This window comes from Ochotona princeps, chromosome 15 (assembly GCF_030435755.1).
Source record: "Ochotona princeps isolate mOchPri1 chromosome 15, mOchPri1.hap1, whole genome shotgun sequence".
Taxonomy (NCBI): Eukaryota; Metazoa; Chordata; class Mammalia; order Lagomorpha; family Ochotonidae; genus Ochotona; species Ochotona princeps.
In genome coordinates this window covers 4,288,506-4,306,642 of record NC_080846.1, presented here as the reverse complement: position 1 = coordinate 4,306,642, position 18,137 = coordinate 4,288,506, and the positions used below count along the sequence as shown (strand labels likewise).

Here is an 18,137-nt window from a genome sequence, read left to right as displayed (position 1 = left end):
TTTACTCTCCTGAGAAAAGCGTGCAACAGCCAGGGCTGTCCTCTGGACCTCAGGGAACCACAGGTCGTGTTAATCACCAGTCCCTGTAGACTCTGAAATCAACACTGTGCAGGCCTGATGGTTTAGGGAGGTTCTGGAAAGGACAGGGGAAGATGGTGGGGTTAAGCAGGGGAATGACGCAGCAGGCAAGTCTGTCCTACCAGAGCCCTGGGGGTGACGACAAGTCAGGGGCCGGGTGAGCATGCCAGCAAACAGGGAATGACCCTCATGAGGCGATTCCTGTCCATGGTTTGTAGGTGTCTTGTCTCTCCCTTTCAGCATCGACCTCCTTTTTGTTTTAATGAGATTCCTTTGAAAATGCCGACCTGCACAGTTCTAGGGGATGAGGGAGAGATGTGCATTGTCCCGCAGAGAGGCTGAGAAGGAGGCCGCTGTGAGGAGGCTGGGGTGTGTGTGAGAGAGTGTGTGACTGAGTGTGTAAGAGAATCTGTGAGTGCTGTGTGTGAGACTGAGGATACTTGAGTGTGACACAATCTGAGTGTGAGTGTGTGAATGTGTGTGGGAGACTGTGAGTGTGTGAGAGAATCTCTGAGTGGTAAGTGTGTGAGAAGCTGTGAGTGGTGAGTGTGTGAGTATGTTGAGTGTGAAAGTCTGTGACCAGCATGTGTGTTTGAGTATTGTGTGTGACCCTGTGTGAGTGTGTGTGTGAATGGTATGTGGGAGTCTGTTAGGCTCCATGCCCACACATACCTCGGGGCCTGCTGGGTACCAGGGGAGCCCAGGGCTTGTCCCCACTCTTCACCTTGGCATCTCAGAGCTGAGTGAGGGACTGGCCCCTGGTGTCTGTGTGGGAGTCCCTGTCCTTGCCTGCAGCACCCTGGCTTCCCTTCTCCCAGCCTGCCCCTCCCCGTCCCTGGAGGCCCGAGGGTGCCACTGAGCACCGGCACACCCGACCCCACCCCCGCACTCTAATTGCCAGGCTGTGGGTCCCCAGTTTTCCTCCCCTACATTCCTCAGTGGCCAGCTGACCTGGCAAGTTAATCCAGCCATAAAAGCCACTTTCCAAACAAGACGCTCAGGAGGCGTCGGCTGAAGCGACGGAGCCCGGTGTCCCTTTAAGCTGTGAGTACAGATTCCCACCCAGCCCCTCCCTCCTGCTCATCCTGACGTCAGCGGGAGGCGTGTGAGTGAGTGAGTGAGTGAGGGGCTAAGGGGCCGCCTGCTGCACACACACACATACACACGCACAGCACATCTTCCAGACCCGGCCGCTGCCCGTCCATCCCCGCACAGCAGCGCTGCTGGCTCCAGGAAGCAGTGTCTGGACCCCAGCAGCTCGGAGAGGTAGGGGCTACACAGGAGAGGGGTGGGCACTGAAGGTACCGAGCTGAAGACCATGGCCAGGCAGGGGTGTGAGGTGGGGATGTGAGGGGTACAGCGGGGGTGAGGCAGGGGTGGGGTGGCGGGAGTGACTGGGTCGGTGGGGGCTGGACCAGCCGGGTTCAGCTTGCAGAGGGGATGCGGGGCGATGCAGGTGCTCCGTTGCCCCTCCCCTGTCTCCCCTTGGCCACCCCGGGGAAGCTGAGGCCGTGTGGCTTCCTGGGGGTATCTGAATGTTGGATGGGGGGGACTTGTGTCTGGCTCAGGGGGCTGAGAAGAACAGACACTTGCCAAGCCCCAGCGTCCTGTCTGGGGAGCTGGGTACCAGAGCGATCCATTGCCCCCTTCCACCCAGCTGCCTTCAGGTGTGGAAAGAAGGGCCACAGGGTGCAGAGGGCACTGGGGGGTCTCCCGTGGAAGCTGGGGCTGGGGCAGGCAGATGGGGGGACTGCAGCAGCTGTCTTATCCTGACTTGATTCCAACCCCTCCCCCCGCCCCCAACCCACCCTAGCGTGGCGGGGATAATTGTATTAAGTGGCTTTTAGAGGTGGCTTCATGATATTTTATTCCCGGGAGCCAGCCGGCCTGCAGCCCCAGCCTCCCCCCTCCTGTTGGTTTCCCTCTGACCTCCACCCCTATCATGGTGCAGCCCTCTCGGGCAGGGCCTGCCTGGCCACCCCTGCTGCGTGATGCACCAAGCCCCTGCATGGCTTGACCCTGGCACAAGCAGTGCAAGCGGGGATAAGGGGCAAAGCTGGCACCCACAAGGAGACAGCAGGTTCCTGCCAAGCCTGCCAGCCTGCAGGCTCTTCCCAGGGAGAGGGGAGTGGGGCTGCTGGCGCGAGAACAATAATAAATACAGAGTGTGAACTGCATCCGCTGGGGCTGGGGGCGGGGAGGAGGAAGTGTGCCTGGCAGGGGGTGGGCAGCCACTCTGAGAGCCTGGCACCATGCCCTCCGGATACAATACAGCAGGGGCTTCTCCCTGGCAGGGGGCGGTTTCCAGGCCCCTGGGTGGATGGAAGGCCACTTTCTGAATCTGACTCCATCGACCCCGTAGATCTCCAAATTCCCAATGTTTCTTTCTCCCAGTCTCTCCTCTCACCTTACTCCCTTGAAGTCTTCCCCCCCCCCCCAAAATATCTCAAAATATCATTGATCTACCTCTACGACCAAAAACAAAACCCTCCAAACCAAAGTGCATAGGAGCCTGAGAGAGGCCGGGGGGGTTTGAGCCACAGAGACCTTGCTCAGGCCTGGAGACAGAGGGCTGGGGACAGCGTGGAGGGTTGCCCACTGGTGAGGATCCAGGAGGCGGGCCTGACACCCCCAAGGGTGACCCCCCCCAGCAGAGGGCACTCACGTCCTGGCTGAGTTGGTCACGTCCACTGGTCAACAACCAGATGGCAGTGGCTAGAACCCAGAACCTTGTGAGCAGGACGTTTGGGGCAACCCAGACTTGTGTCCATGCTGAGCAGCACAATGGGAGGCTGAAAGGAGAGCAGGGCTCCTGCCCGGCCTGGGGCAAAAGCTAGCCCTGAGTCACACTGGCCATGGGCTCTGGTCATACCCACAGCCATTCTCAATGACCCTGCATGTCTGATGGGTGGGCTCCTCTTCTCCCTGAGGGCTCAGAACGGGACGAGAGCTGGCTAGGCCACACAGATGGCCACCCTGGCCTTCCCAGGCCCATCCTGGCTTGCCCACCACCACAGTGCTCTAAAAGCCTCAAGGGCAGCCCCTGAGGCAGCCTGGGAGTGTGTGGCAGGAGGACAGTGAAAGGGTGCTCAGATGGTTCGGCTGGAGGTGGTGGGTGCCCCCTAACCCGGTCCTCACACACACTCCCTCACTCACACTCAGGGAGCAGGCTTAATTAGGTCACCCCAGCACCATGAGCAGCTCGGCACGGATGTATTTTAAGGAGAGTCAGGGAGGCCCAAGGGAGAGGGGGGAGCCAGACAGGTGCCAGCTTCTGTCTGGTGGTCCCTGGGCTGGTTCCCTCCCAGGCCAGGACCCCCCATGACCCCATGATTCAGCCCCGATCCACTGAGGCTTCAGAAAGCCCTCTTGTCATTATCCTGTGTTCCTTTCTATTTTTTACACAGCCAGCCCCCTCTTGCCCCATCTGCTCCCCTATAATGGGGGTTCGGGGCTGGGACGCTTTTATTGGGGGAGTTGTTTTCAAGCCTAGCAGAGTAGGCGAATGACTCACCCAAGGTCAGGGTCTGAATCAGCACAAAGCTAGAAATAGAACCCCAAGCCCTGACTCCCCAGTTCCTCCACCCCCTGCCCTGCCTCCTTCCAAGGATGGGCAGGCCTCCCAGGGAACTCCTGGTTTCCTTGCCTCCCCCTCCCCAGACATCTTCAAGGGGCAGAAATGCTGCCCTGACCCACTGTGCGATCGTGGCACCTCTCCAAGCCTCAGTATACTCAGCTGGAGAATGGGTATACTGAGGATCCGGCACATGCTTAACAGCCAACAGGCAGAAACACCGGGCCACACTGTGCATGCTGGGTTTTGCTGTGTCCATCTCTACCACCATCCTCCCTGGACAGACGGGGCTGTCTCCAGTCCTGGACCTCCCACTTGCTTCTGTTCTGTGTGCGTGGCTGTAATTTACTTTTGCTGGGCTTTAGAACATGAACTGGGGAATGTCACCTTGGGGTACATGTCTCCAGTGTGTGCTTGTAACAGCCTCGGAGCTGGACTGGCCTTGGTTAGTCACCATTAGTCACTGCAGCCCGAGGCAAAGGTGCAGCCCAGAGAGCGGAGCGGGCGCCGGCTCCTGGCCACACAGCTGGGAGAGGTTGAGCCGGCTCAGTGTCCTCGACCTTTCCTGAGTGGAACTTTGACAGTCAAGAGGCTCATGACAGCCATGTGTTACCTGGGCCTTTGTGGCGGAACTGAGAAGGTGCCTGGGCTGTCGTCAGTGGCCAAGGTGGCCGTGTCTCCATCTGGGGTGGCCGTCACACCTCCTGGTGGCCCCATGTTATGTCCACACCCCCTCGCCTGCAGAATCACAGAGGGACAAGGATGAAGGGCATGGCTGGCTGGAAGCTGCCTGGTCACAGGTGGACCCTTCACTGCTGTCCCCAACCCTCCGCTTCCAGGCAGGCTGCTCTGATAAGAACTCGGGAGCTTATTGCCTCGACCAGTGCTGAGGGGGAGTTCTCTGGCAGAACAGGGAACAACATTTGTTGTCCTCACAGGAACGCACTGAGTAAGCACATCTCAGCTTGGTCATTTCCCAGCTGTGTGGGGGCAGCTTCCATGTCTGAAGTGGAGGTGGCTCTCAGAAGGCCCATTCTCCAGCTGAGGAAGCTGAGGCCAGGTGAGGTGCAGGGCCACACTGCCCAGTCTCTGGATGCTGCCCTCCTGCCCAGGCCCTCCCCCCGACACACACACACTGCCAGAGGCAAGCTGCAGTGGCTGTCTTGCCTGCTGCCTTCTGCTGCCTGGTCTGCTGGCCACTTCCAGGGTTCGTCATGGGGGAGGGCAAGGCAAGGGGAGGCCCCCTGCTTCCTGGGTGTACCCTCCTCCCCACCCCCGCTGCCTGCTCTGGAGGAGGCCTGGAGCACCTGCCAGGCAGGAGCGGCTGAGGGAGGGGCCTGTGTCTCCCTGGTAACCGCTGCGGGCTGCCTCGGCTCCGCCCCCTAGGACCTCAGAGTGCTGGCTGTCACCGCCAGGCACCACACCAGGAGGCCACGACGCCATGTTCCGGAGGAGAGGGCAGCAGGCAGGCCGGGCCTGGTCCAAGTAGGGCGCTGCGGCCACCGCAGGAGGGCGCTGCGGGGCCGTGCCTGTGGGGCTTCCCCCAGCTGTGTCATCTCGGGTGACAGCCGCCCATCTTTTTTTGGTAACAGCTTTATTGAGCTATGAATCACGCAGCACTCCATTCACCTGCTCAGGGAGTAACAGTTGTTTTCAGGAGGTGTGCAGAGTTGTGGCCCCAGAAGGAGACACTGTACCTGGGCACCCCTCCCCACCTGGCTGCCCCCAGCTCTGGGCACCTCTTGCCTGTGTCCCCGGCATGTGGACATTTCTGATGAATAGACGCAGGTGAGGGTGTGCTGGCGTCTTCCATGCCACGTAACGCTTTCAAGGCCGGTCTGGGTTGCAGTGAGTCAGTAGCTTCTCACGGTCAAGTGTAGCCTTACCGCATGGCCAGACGGCCACCGCTGTCCGTATGTCTGTGGATGTGTAATGCCCCCACTTCCTACTGCCTCTGTGAACCTCTGTGAGGCTGTGTCTCTTCTAGAAGCCTCAGCTTCATGGTGATGAAAAGTGCAGGCCCTGCTCTCCAGTGCAGGTGCAGGGCCGAGGATAGGCAGCGAAGCCACCAAGCTTCAAGGCCAAGTGGCGGCGCTCACTTACACCTCTCTCTTCCAGACGGAGCCTGTGACTGGTGAGGCTGCCGAGCAGGGCCAGGCCAGGCCCTGCCCGCAGGGACACCCCAGCCCTTCCCTGGCCCCTGGGCCCCAGAGCCCACCAGGCTCTCCTGTCGGCCCCACCATGACGTCGTCGGAGCCCACATCGCCTCCGGTGGTGCCGCCGCTGCACTCCCCCAAGTCCCCCGTGTGGCCCACCTTCCCCTTCCACCGGGAAGGCAGTAGGGTCTGGGAGCGGGGCAGCACGTCTCCTCGGGACCTGCCCAGCCCCCTGCCCACCAAGCGGACCAGAACATACTCAGCGTGAGTACCTGTCCTCACCAGAGGCTCCCTGACCTTGGCCTCAGCCCGGGAAGAGGCAGCTGTGTGTAGCTTTGCCAGGAACTGCAGACACCATTCATTCATTCATTCATTCCACAAAGCCTTACGGAGCTGACCACAACCCCTGTAAGACCAAGGACAGCCTGATGCACAGGAGTGGTACCCACCACCTGGTACCAGGAAGGGGCATTACGTGTGGAGCCAACCTTGAGGAGGGGTGAACAAGCCAGATGTAGACCAGCCCTAGGCCTGCAGAAGTTCCTGAGTGGCATCTGGTGGCACGGGCTTGTGGGGGGTTCAGGGAGAAACAACCGAGTCCTGGCCAGGGGGTTTGTGGCCAGTGTCTGTGGTCCCAGGCCTGGCCCAGGCCAGGCACGGAGGAGAGTGGGAGGAGGACTGAGCAAAGGCGCCACCTAGGCACACCTAGGCCGGGAGCGGGCTGTGCAGAGGGCGGCCCCAGGTTCTGCTCTCTGAGCCTCAGCCTCATGGCCTGTGATACAGGCAGGGGGACTGGGAGGTGGTGGCCGGCGAGGGCTGGGCAGGCTCAGCAGGTGGGGTCCAGGCAAGGGGCTCCCCATTCCCCATCTTTCTGCAGGACAGCCCGTGCCTCGGCTGGCCCCGTGTTCAAGGGCGTCTGCAAGCAGTTCTCACGCTCTCAGGGCCATGGATTCATTACGCCCGAGAACGGCTCTGAGGACATCTTCGTGCATGTGTCTGAGTGAGTGTCATCCCCTCCCTGCTCCTGGCTGGGCCCTGTCCCCAGCAGTGCCTCCTCGCATCTCTCCTTGCTGAGATCACTGCTCCTGGCCCCTTCTAGCCCCTCAAGGAAGGGGGGCTGGGTGTTGAGGAGGGGATGTCGGGAGAGGTGGGTCTAGGCTTGACTCCACCCACTTCTGAGGCCTGGGGCTGCTTCAAGTCCCTTCTTACAGAGAGCCAAAGCTTCATATTGTCCCCCAAGCCAGGCCCTGGCCACAGTGGCATTATGGGGTGTAGTCCTTCTCACACCACTCTTGCCCCTCACCCTCACCAGCATCGAGGGGGAGTACGTGCCGGTGGAGGGCGACGAGGTCACCTACAAGATGTGCCCCATCCCACCCAAGAACCAGAAGTTCCAGGCCGTCGAGGTGGTGCTCACCCAGCTGGCCCCCCACACGCCCCACGAGACGTGGTCTGGCCAGGTTGTGGGCTCTTAGGTTGGGAGAGGGGGAGCCAGCCCACAGGGCGGGCGGGCAGGTGGGCAGCAGCCGGTTCCACATATGCCCCACTGTGCACCTGTTTGTCGTCTGTGCTTGTGGCCGTGTGTGTGCGCCTCCACCACCCTGTGACCTGTGACTGTTCTGTGAGTTGGCCTGGAGCTGGGTGGAGGGGAGGCTGTTGGACCTGCCTTCTCCGCCTGTCCGCTGTCTCTCCCTGTCCCCTGCTGCTGCATACACACCCTCAATCTCTTACCCCTCTCCCTAGCTCTGGCCTCCCACCCCGGCCGGCATCTCCCGTGGACGTCCCCCTCTGAGCCAGGCCAGCAAGTGCTCAGGGGCTGGCAGGGATCTCCTGGCCTTTAGCCCTCTCCTCACTTCAGCACACTTGACGGGTTGGGGGTGGGGCTACAGGGCCCTCCTGTGAACCCCACGAAGGCTGCAGTCCCTTCCCTGGGATGCGCCGAGCCCAGCTCATGCTCTCCCCCTAAGGAGGTGGGGGGCCCTGCTGGGATGGAGCCTCCTTTTCTACCCATGGTTCCTACAGCCAGGGGCCTGGCCCTGGCCACCTCTGAGGATGCTGCGATGACGGACACAGCAAGGCAGGGCCAAGCCTAGGCACCGAGGCATGACCCTCCAGCTAGGGCACCATTGCTGGGGCACTGTCCTCCTCTTTGTCCCAGACTATAGCTCCCCCTTCACCCACAGTCCCTCACAGGCCAGAGGGCTGGGCTGGGCCCTGCCCACCACACCCCCTTCTCGAGAGCTTAACACTTGCAGGAAGTAAGGAATGGGAGCGGGTCATGAGCTCTAGGAATGGCATCCCAGGCGTGGTGGCACTCCAAGTCCTCACCTGGGCAGAACTGGGCCTCTAATGCCAAGGATAAGAGGGCCAGTGGCTGGCTGGGGAGCTTATTTGGCCTTGGTGGCGCCCCAGGACCCCAAGGCAGAACACCTGTTCCCACCCCTGCTGGCATGGGCCCAGTCTCACCGCAGCTCTGAGTGGGGCTTTTCCAGCAAGGCATGTCTCTAACAAGGGCCCCGGGGACTCTTGGCAAGGCAGCCAGAACAGGGGAGCTTACAGGGGGTGGGGTGGAGCCCAGCTGGCAGCAGGAAGTGGAGACAGCAGTTCTCTGCCCACTCACAGTCCCTGCAGTGTCCGGTGAGAAACCCTCCAGCCTCAAGTGTCCTGGCGCCCCCCTCCCTGACACTGGCAATAAACTCTCAACTGTGACCCACCCTGGCCCGGAGTCACCATTTGTCTGGGGCCTGGGGGTTGCGGCTGGGGAGGTATCACTGAACTGGCCCTAGTTGAGGGCTCCAGGGCCCCTCATGTCAGGGTGGAAGACTTCTCGTATCACCTGGTCCGAGACCTGACTCCCTATCCCCCCACTGGCCCCGTGCCTCCATTTCCTCAGCTCCAGGGTGGTGACCAGTGTGTGCCCATCATCCATTCAAACTTGGACTACGTGCCTCGCTATGGGGACTTTAATATAGAGGACAGAAAGTTCTCTGAATACACACCATACCCCCTCCGCTATCTGCCCGGGACAGTCGGCAGGCGGGGCAGGTTCCTTGTCACACTGACACTTGTCCATGCCATCTCCCAGCATGAACAGGAGCCTGCACAAGCAGCAGCTGTGGCCAGGGCCATTGGGGTGGAGGCTGGGAGCTGGTCCTGCGCAGGGGCCGCCTGGCTAGGGACGGTTGTCCATGCAGACCCTGGTCCCATCTAGTGGACCTTGTGGCAGGTGTCCTGGGCCAGAGGGAAGGGGACGTAGGAGCCGCCCATCCAACCCCAGGGTGGGCTCTCTGTGGGTCTAGGCAGAGCGTTCTGGAAGTCACCGTGGGGGCCCAGTCACACTTCATGGGCCGTCTCTGGGAAGAAGAGCTCTCGGCATCGCTGGACCGTGTCCTGGGGCGAGACCACACTATGGCCAACGGTGCGGGGGTCGGCGTAGATCTCAAAGTCATTCCCACCCTGTGTGGAAGGCCTGGAGTTAGTGACACCTGCAGGAGGCTCCGGGGGTTGGAGGTCGTCCAACCCCCACACACACCCTGGACATGGAGACCCCTCCCACACCGGTTCCTGCAAAGCTGACACGCCTCCTGTACCCTCAGTGCCACCAGGCAGCTCATCTTCTTGGCCCTCCTGCCCTGAACTGCTAAGCGATGTGGAATAGGCGTCCGGCCCTCTCTGGACCCTCCAGGCCTGAGAATGATGGCCTGGTGCACTGGCTGCTCTCTGGGAGCCCCCAAGAGGTTCATTCTGTCTCCCCTGCTCCTGGTCTTGCCCTGGGCAGAGGCACCCGGATGGGGTCACACTCACAGGGCTGGTCTCATTCCCGAAGAAGTGGATGGTGTCGAAGGTGTCCTGGTCTAGGCTGTCCAGGCAGCAGCGCTTGTCCCAGCCCTCAGGGAAGATGTCGAAGCTGATCATGCCTCCTGCGGGAGGGGCGGAGCTGTGACTCCCTCCTGGGAGAGTTCGATAAGGTGGCCAGGGTGGCCTGGGAAGGTGAGCTTGGACAAAGCCTACCTAGCGCCATTATTGGGGGACACGGGAACCTTGGGGGAAATGACAGATCAGGTGGGAGACCTGAAGGTGACCCAGCAACAATCAGGGGGGATTGCTGGAGGGGTGATACTGAGAGGACCTGAGACAGTCACCAGGGCTCAGGGCCTCAGGCTCGCAGCAGAAACAGACTACTGACCCAGACATAACAGAGGGTCTCCCTTTGGCTCCTGGGGAATCAGCTGAGATGGGCTGGGACGCTGGCTGTGTCAGGTCACGTGTCCGTGGGATGCAAGGCCAGCAGAGGTGAACAGGGTCAGATTTCAGAGTGCCCTTGGACTTACTGGTAGACTGGGCTTGGAAATGGGCGAAAACTCAAGGGAGATGAAGCGGGCGTGGGGCAGGCCGCGGGCTGGCTCCCTGCCTCGGGCTGGGTCGGACCCCGCTGAAGCAGCTGGGCCAGTGCCAGCAGCAGGGCAGGCTTACCTCGGGAGAACCTCAGCCCCTTGCCAGCAAACTCTGTCTTCAAGGCTTCCACAAACTTCTCCCGGATTCTCTCCTTCTGTAGGGAGAGGGAGCACACTGAGGCTTGGGGGCTGCCAGAGGGGAGGCCCCATGCTGGGCATCCAACCCGTAGGACCCGCACCATCCAGAGGCTCAGAGGAATGGGCCTTGTTCAAGGTCATCCAGCTCAGTGGTATGGCATGCTAAGGCCTGCGACTCAACATTTAGTCCCAAACCCCAACTGTGTGGGGGGATGGATGAGCACTCGGAAGGTGGCCTGGGAGCAGAGGTGGCCTTCTATGCCCTGCCCAGCAGTGGCTAGATGCCGGAGATGGGCATGAGGCGCTGAGAACAGGAGATGAGCTGTGACTGGAGGCAGCAGGTGTTCAGGGGTCGGGAATGGCCACAGTCAGGGTCATGGCAACAACTTGCTATTGGCTGAGCATTTTCTGTGTGCTGGATTGGGTAGGGCCTGAAGCCTCTGACCAGACCTAGGAACTGGCAGCAACATGGAGTGGTGCGGGGGTCGGGGCAGTCACTGCTGGGCCTTTCCTTGTTACAGAGGCCAGCCAGGGAAACAGCCAGGCTGTGCCTGGAGGAACAGCTAGACGTGCAAACAGCCCTTAGCTTCTGTGGCCAGCGAGGGTGACTTGGCAGAACACGCAACTCCCATACAGCTGCAGGGGCAGTCTGAACATTTCCTGAGCCACCAAGGACTCCCAAGGCTGAGACCTCCAAGGCAGGCCACTTGGGCTGCAGGCTAGGCTGCTGTGCTTTGTAGCACTGATCCCAGGCAAACCTGCACCTGACCGCTCAGAATCCATCTCCTGGATGAAGTCGTGGAGGGTTCCCTCTTGTGGAACAGCACAGGTTGGGTGTGAGCTTGGCCTGGCATCTCCAGCAGGTGGGTGGGTCCTGCCTCCCAGCAGAGGTGTCCGAGGCCTGAGGAGTCACTGCTCCCCAGGGGACGGGCTCTTGGTGAAGGGTGACTTGTTTATTTGAAAGGCAGAGTTACAGAGAAACAGGGAGAAACACGAAAAGACTGCCATGCTGGGCTGGGCCGGGCCAATGTCAGGAGTTGAACTCCCATGGGGGTGCCAGGGGCTCCTGCCTTCCCAGGAGTTAGCAAGGAGCCAAACTGGAACAGCTGCTCGTACGGAGTGCCTGCGTTGTAAGTGGTAGCTGAACCCCTTGCACCACAATGCCAGCCACAGCAGAGGTCAACTTTAACCACCCCAACAAGAGATGTCCCCATGCCTGTGGTCACTGTCTACCCAGCCTGGGCACAGGGTGGGAGTGGTGGTACTACTGGGGTTTAGTCCTTCCCCCTCCCCCCAGGGAGACATCAGAGAGGGAATGTTAGAATGAAACCTTGACCTCGCTCATTTTCCCCATACACCAGGGAGCAGCCGCTGACCTTCCTCCGGAAAGCATGCCCTGAGCAGGTGCTGTGTGAGGCTCAGGGCATCCTGCAGCCAGCAAGTCACAGCACACAGCGCTCATCAATCCCTGCCCTGCTGTCGCTGACCGCCTTGCGGGGAGAGTCAATAACTAAGACTCAGAAAGAGGGGCCAACCCCATGGCCTAGCAGGTTCAGCACCAGCATCCCATAGGAGCACAGCTTCGAGTCCCAGATGTTCTACTTCCAACCCAGCTCCCTGCTAGTGGCCTGGGGAAAGCAGTGGAGGAAGATCCAAGTGCTTGGACACCTGCCACCCATGTGGGAGACTTGAATGAAATTCCTGGCTCTCTAAGTCCCTCCCTCCTCCTCCTCTCTCTGTAACCCTGACTTTGAGATGCCACTCGGGTGTCCCCGTCCCATAGCAGAATGCCTCCAGTTGTAACCTTGTTCTACTTCAGATTCTAGAATCTGGTTTTCTGTGAATGCACACCCCAGGGAGCAGGTGAGAGTCTTTGGGTCCCTGTCATTGACATGGGAGACCCGGACTGAGTTCCAAGCTCCGAGCTTTGGCTTGGCCCAAACCCTGGCTGTTGAAGACATGAGGGGAGTGAATGAGTAGATGGGAGATCTGTCTTTCTACCTTTCACATATAAAAATAGAAATGATTCAGTGTCTCTGAAGGTGGTGATGGCTACTTGGGGAGAGGAGCAGAAATGAGGGGAGCAACAACTAATGTGGAGGGCAGAAGGGCCCACGAAGAAGGTGATGCCAGAGCAGGCTTGAAAGGAGAAGTGTGCCATGCATGGAGGGTCCAGCTACGAGCAGTAGGCTGCCGGTTCTGTCTAGACCCAGCAAGCAGGCCACTGCCTGGGCAGGCAGAAGGGGGAACGGCCAACGGTCCAGAGAATAGCACAGATGGGGCCATGAGAAAGAGTGTAGACGGACCAACGTGCTCCGATGGGGGACCCGACAGCAGCGGTGACAAGCTGCGTGTGCGTCAAAAGTGAGAGGGCCTTGGTGAGTCCAGGGAAAGGAAGAGGAATGCGGGGAGCACAGGGAGGGGGCCGACAGAGGCCAGAGCCAGGCAGCCCCATCAGGGCTGGGTATACCACGGGAGGGGGCTGGGCTGCTGTGCAGCTGGCAATGGGGAGCCACAGGGAGAGGACTCCCGGCTCCTCCAAGGTGGCACTTCCTGTCCCTCAGTGGCACCAAGATGGGGATGTGGCCTGTGACAACAGCATGGGATGATGCCCTGAAGGGTGTTGCCCCCTCCCCCACCGGCCCCACTGCATCTCACTAGTGAAAAGCAAAGGCTCAGCATGGCAGAGTGACCGAGGTCACACATGGCACCTTATCCAGTTCAGAGAACTCGATGCGCTCCTCCAGGGTGCAGCTGCGACCGATGGGCGAGATGTTCAGCATGCCATTCCGGAACTCGATGAATGTGCCGCTGGTGGTGGAGGAGGCGGGGGATGGAGAATTCAAGTCCAGCCCCACAGCAGCCTATAGCCTTCCAAGAGGCAAGAACCTAACCCACCCACCCACCCACCCACAGGGGTTCCATGTGAGCCTCGGCACCATGCCCCCACGCTGGTTCCTGCCGCCTCCTTCCACCCCGAGGTCCTAGAGTCCGTGCTGGGAGGGACCTCACCGCTTCTTGGGCAGTCTGAGCAGGGCCATGTAGCTGAGGCAGAAGTTGATCAAGTCTTGCAGCAGCTCCTCCCCCAGGTGGTTCTGGATGGTCTACATAAAGGAAACAGGGCTGGGTGTAGCTTGGGATATCCACCAGCCCCAGCCTGCGCATCCCAGCCCAGTAGGTGCCATGACTAGGCTCCCTGGCTAAGCCCCCAGGGGCCACTGACCTGCTTGGAGAGTAACCGCCCGTGTTTATACTGCACTGTCCCATTCTCAGCAAACACGTAATCGAACTTCTGGATCACTTCGGGGATCACAGCAGAGAAAGGAAGCGGAGAAGAGCAGGTTCCACTGTGAGCCCGGGGCCACCGGGAGGGGCGGAGAAGCCCACACTCCTTGGTTTGTTCCACATTCAAAGCCCACTTGTTCCATCCCAAGCCTGCATCTGCAGCCTGCTCTCCATCTGCAACTTTGTTTTCTTCCAAACAAGTCAGTCACACCTCCAGGGCTCTGCTCCTGGAGATCCCTGAGCCCGGAACCCCCTTCCCTGGGCCCTCCCCACCCCCAACGCACCATCGGGATCCAGGTCCTTCCTTGGACGCCCAGCAGGTGGCACCTCTGCTCTCTGCCCCTGGGGAACACAGGTTTCCCTTCCACAGTTTCCAACATTTTGTGCTCCTGCTCCAGGAAGGCGGAGTCTTCCACCCTAGCTGCCAGGAGCCACTTGGGTGGGCAGAGAGGGAAGTGGACGGAGGGCGCTCTACCAGGGGGCTGCAGCAGGTGGTCACCTGGCCATGGTGGGGCTGGGGAACATAGAGACTGAGCCATGTGGGGACTCGCTGGGCATGAATGAGGCGGTAGGGAAAAGGGGAAATCAAGAAAGTTTCTGGTTTGAGGAACTGAAGGCACTGGCTTTGAAAGAGCCGGAGAGGGGCTCTCGGTGCCATGTGACTACCCACTCAATGGGGTAGTGGACCGTGGGACTGGAAGGAGTAAAAACAAGCAGTTAATGTGTGTGTGATTCACAGTAGGTGACAGCTTACTGCCAAAGCCATGGAGGTGGTGGGAGTGGACCCCGTGGTACCTTCTCTAGAGCCCAGCACAGTGCTCAGGAGTGGGCGGGAGGTGCTCCCTGAAAGCTGGCTTGTGGCAGGAGTCCTCTGGCTGTCCCCTAACCCCTTCCTCGCATCCTCTGCCCTACAAGAGCCTTGAGCAGTGCTGCTGGAGCGGGCTCCAGCTCCTCCTACCTTCATCCCCGTCACCCAGCTGCTCAGCGATCTTGGAGTAGTCGGAGCCACCCACCACGCCAATCTGTACCCGGCTCCGCAGCTTCTGGAGGAAGGCGGCCACCTCGGGGTCGATTTTCTACAGGTTGGGGGTGGGGGAGACAGAGGGTTCCAGCTGACCTCAGCCCTCTGAGAGCGTGCAGAGCCCAGGGTGCCCACTTTCTCCTCGGATCGGAGGCAAACAAGGTTCAGAGCTGCAAATCAGACACGCTTTGGTTTCAGCTCCGGCTCCGGCCCCTCCAGTACAGGCTGACCTCCACTATACAGCCTTGTCTTTCTCAGAACTATCAAAACCACTCAACAGTACCCTTGGAACATGTTCCACAGCGGGGACCCTGGGATGACATCGAGTGGCCATCCCACATCCCTGGGCACTGATGCGGTTAGGCTGCGGGGAGGGCCCTCTCCCCTCTCTCCCTCCTTTCTGCAGATGCAGGAAGAAAAACAAAACAACAACAACATCAAAAAACAGAAGCGGCTGTCTCATCCACTTTCCTCCATTCCTTGTCCCTTTCCACCCTAACCAGTGGTTCAATGGGCAACTATAGAAACATCAGCAAAAGTAAAATAATTATATATTAAAAATAGAAAATTTACTCCCCACCAAGAAAAAAAAAAAAAGGGTAAGCTCAACTCCAGGTTTTCATACATTTTGATATCTGCTCCAGTGTGGCGTGACGGTCGCAGGGCAGTGGGTTCAGCTGCTGCCTGGACGTCCCATCCCATATTGGAGTTCCTTTACTGACACCCTGCCTTCAGTCTAGTGTCCTGCTAATGTGTCTGGGAACAGTGAAAGACGGCCCTGGTGCCGTGGGAGAGCTGGATGGAGCTCCTGGCCGAACGCCGGCTGGTGCAGGCATACGTGCAGTGCCCAGGTACAGGGGCAAGTTCCCCGGCGTGTTTTAAAAGAACCATCGGGAAACAACAAACACGCCTACAGGTACACAGATTAAGACAATTTTCTCCCTCCAACCACCGGGGGTCCTGGGGTTCCAAGACCTGCTAATATTGATTCAAGCAGGTTGCTGGGGCTAGTGAAACGGCTTAGCAGCTTCATCCTCTACCTGCAAGCACTGCCATCCCATATGGGTTGGGGTCCGTAGGGGACTAAACTCCTCGCCTTGCACGCACTGAGATACCGAGATCCCACGAGGGAGACCCGGTTTCTGTCCCAGCAGTCTTGCTTCCCATCCAGCTCCCTGCTTGTGGCCTGGGAAAGCAGTCGAGGATGACCCAAAGCCTTGGGACCCTGCATCTGCGCAGGAGACCCAGAAGAGGCTCCTGGCTCCTGGCTTCAGATTGGCGCAGCTCCAGCTATTGCAGCCACTTGGGGAGTGAACCAGTGGACAGATCTTCCTGTCTCTCCTCCTCTGTATATCTGACTTTCCAATAAAAATAAATCAACCTTTCAAAACATTATAATTTTTGAAAAGTTCTGAGCTAGTCTTGGCCCATATTGGCATCGGTTCATGTCCCAGCTGCTCCACTTCCTTTCCAGCTCCCTGCTTGGGGCCTGGGAAAGAAATAGATAATGGTTCAAGGCCTTGGGACCCTGCACCCGCGTGGGAGGCCCAGAGGAAGTTCCTAGGCACTTGGAGAGTAAGCCGGTGCGTAGAATATCTTTGTGTTTCCTTCTCGGCAAATCTGATTTTCCAATAATTAAAAAGCGAAGACATTGAGTGTTGGGGTGGAGGTTGGACCACCGTGCTCCGGTGACCTCACCATCACCAGAGGCCGTGGGCTTCTCACTTCCAAGTGGTCGAGGCATTTAAACTCATTAGCAAAGCGGTCCTGCCTGGGTGTCTCCCCTGCCAACTGAGGGGTAGAAGGTGAAGTGGGTGAACTCGCCCCAAGCCCAAGCCGAGGTAGGGCTGAGACACGCTGGTGTCCACCAGATGGCGACTCCAGGCCTGGGCGCGCACCGAGTCGTGCCGGGAACCTCTTCCACAGGCGCGTCCCCACGGCTCCAGTGGGGTGGAACCGGCGCCGGCTGGCCAGCCAGGCCTCGCCGTGGAGGAGCCTCTGGCGGAGAGGAGGAGCTGGCCGGCCTCCTGCCCCACAGCTCCCGGGCAGGCGCTCCGGGGAGACAGGACCCGGTCAGCCGGGTGGGCGGCCCCCGCTCGCGCGCATCCCACACGCAGTTCCCGGGCTGTCCGCGGTCACCGCGCGGAGGCCGCACGCTCGGCCTCCGAGTGTCACGAAGGGAGGTAGCGGCCGTCCGGGCCTTACCTGGCGAGCCGGCGTGAGGGTCCCGTCCACGTCAAACAGGCAGAGGATGCGCTCCCTCCTGCGGGCGCCCTCCGCGGGGACCGCCATGGCTGCAGCTCCGAGCGCTGGGCGGATTCTCGCCCAAGTCGGACCTTATAGCGCCGCACGCACGAGGGCGTGCCCAGGGCGGTGAGGGGGCGTGGCAGGGCGCGGCCGGCGCCGACCGGAGAGCCTGATTGGGCCAGGAGGCTAGAGGGCGGGGAAGGGGCGGGGCAGAGCCCTGCGGGGCGGGGCGAGGTGAGGCTGATGGGGGGCGGGACTCGAGTCTGGCCCAACCCACTGACCCTGCCGAGGGGGCAGGTCAGTCCCTTTGCCCTGCGTATCTTTTTTTTTTATTCTTTTATTGTTTATTTATTTAAGAATTGGAATGCAGGCCCGGCTCGTTTAGCCTTCTGGCTAAATCCTTGCGCTGCCTGTGCCGGGATCTCATCTAGACTCCAGTTCGGATGCCTGTTGCTTCACTTCCCATCCAGATCCCTGTTTGTGACCTGCACCCACGTGGGAGACCCAGAGAAGCTCCTGGCTCCTGGCTTCGGATCGGCTCAGTTCTGGCATTGGTGGGGACTTTTCTCTCTAAATCTTTTTTTTTTTTTTTTACATAGTTGATCAGGGTGGGAAGGGTCGAGCATCGGGGTAGTGGGTGAGACCCCTGTTTACACATTTTCTTCTTCTTCCTGTAATTGGGGGAGAGGGGAATACAGAGGAAAAACCGCGCCCAGCCTCCCAAGTGCCGCATTCCTCAGGGGCTGGGGAACTGCCACCCAATGTCATCCCTGGGCCCCCTCTCTGGAGCCTTTTCCGAGGGTTCTGCTTGTGTGTTTTCCATAGTTCTGAGATGCTGCTGGTATCGGCGCTCCACAGATGTGGGGATCTTTTTGAGGTCCACGGGCTGTGATAGTCCGCCTCTGAGTCTCCTTTGGCCCAGAGATTGGCTGTCAAGTTTCACTGGGGTAGTTGGTCAGCTTGTTGTGCCCTCCATCCTCAGCAAACCAGTGGGTGCTGTGGCCCAGCCCTGCCCTGCTCAACACACTCTCGCAGGGGGAGCTGCAGCCCAGTCAGAGCAATGGAAATCTGACTTTCGAATAATTACAAAACCTTTTTTAAAAAAGGATTAGGAATGCATGTGTCGGCACTGGGCCTCTTTGATTGCTAATGCCTGTGCAGTGGACAGCACAGCCAGGTACCTAAGGAGGACATGATCTGGGCCTGCGCAGGACGTCGGATGCAGATCGGTGATCTGCTTTAGT

The 18,137-nt window shown here is 59.7% G+C and overlaps 2 protein-coding genes across 2 annotated transcripts; one reads left to right on the top strand and one right to left on the bottom strand.

Annotated features, from left to right (window-relative positions):
* Positions 1–1,085: 1,085 nt before the first annotated feature.
* Positions 1,086–7,480, top strand: CSDC2 (cold shock domain containing C2). Its single transcript, XM_004589468.2, has 5 exons — positions 1,086–1,122; positions 1,263–1,344; positions 5,771–6,072; positions 6,686–6,808; positions 7,121–7,480. The coding sequence occupies exons 3-5, from the start codon at positions 5,894–5,896 to the stop codon at positions 7,281–7,283; spliced, it is 465 nt and encodes a 154-aa protein (XP_004589525.1). The 5' UTR covers positions 1,086–1,122; positions 1,263–1,344; positions 5,771–5,893; the 3' UTR covers positions 7,284–7,480.
* Positions 7,481–8,754: 1,274 nt separating this feature from the next.
* On the bottom strand, positions 8,755–17,006 carry PMM1 (phosphomannomutase 1). Its single transcript, XM_004589467.2, has 9 exons — positions 16,852–17,006; positions 14,584–14,701; positions 13,564–13,640; positions 13,353–13,444; positions 13,052–13,151; positions 10,282–10,357; positions 9,613–9,728; positions 9,148–9,264; positions 8,755–9,039 (listed from the first exon to the last, which is right to left on the bottom strand). The coding sequence occupies exons 1-9, from the start codon at positions 16,936–16,938 to the stop codon at positions 9,016–9,018; spliced, it is 807 nt and encodes a 268-aa protein (XP_004589524.2). The 5' UTR covers positions 16,939–17,006; the 3' UTR covers positions 8,755–9,015.
* Positions 17,007–18,137: the final 1,131 nt, after the last annotated feature.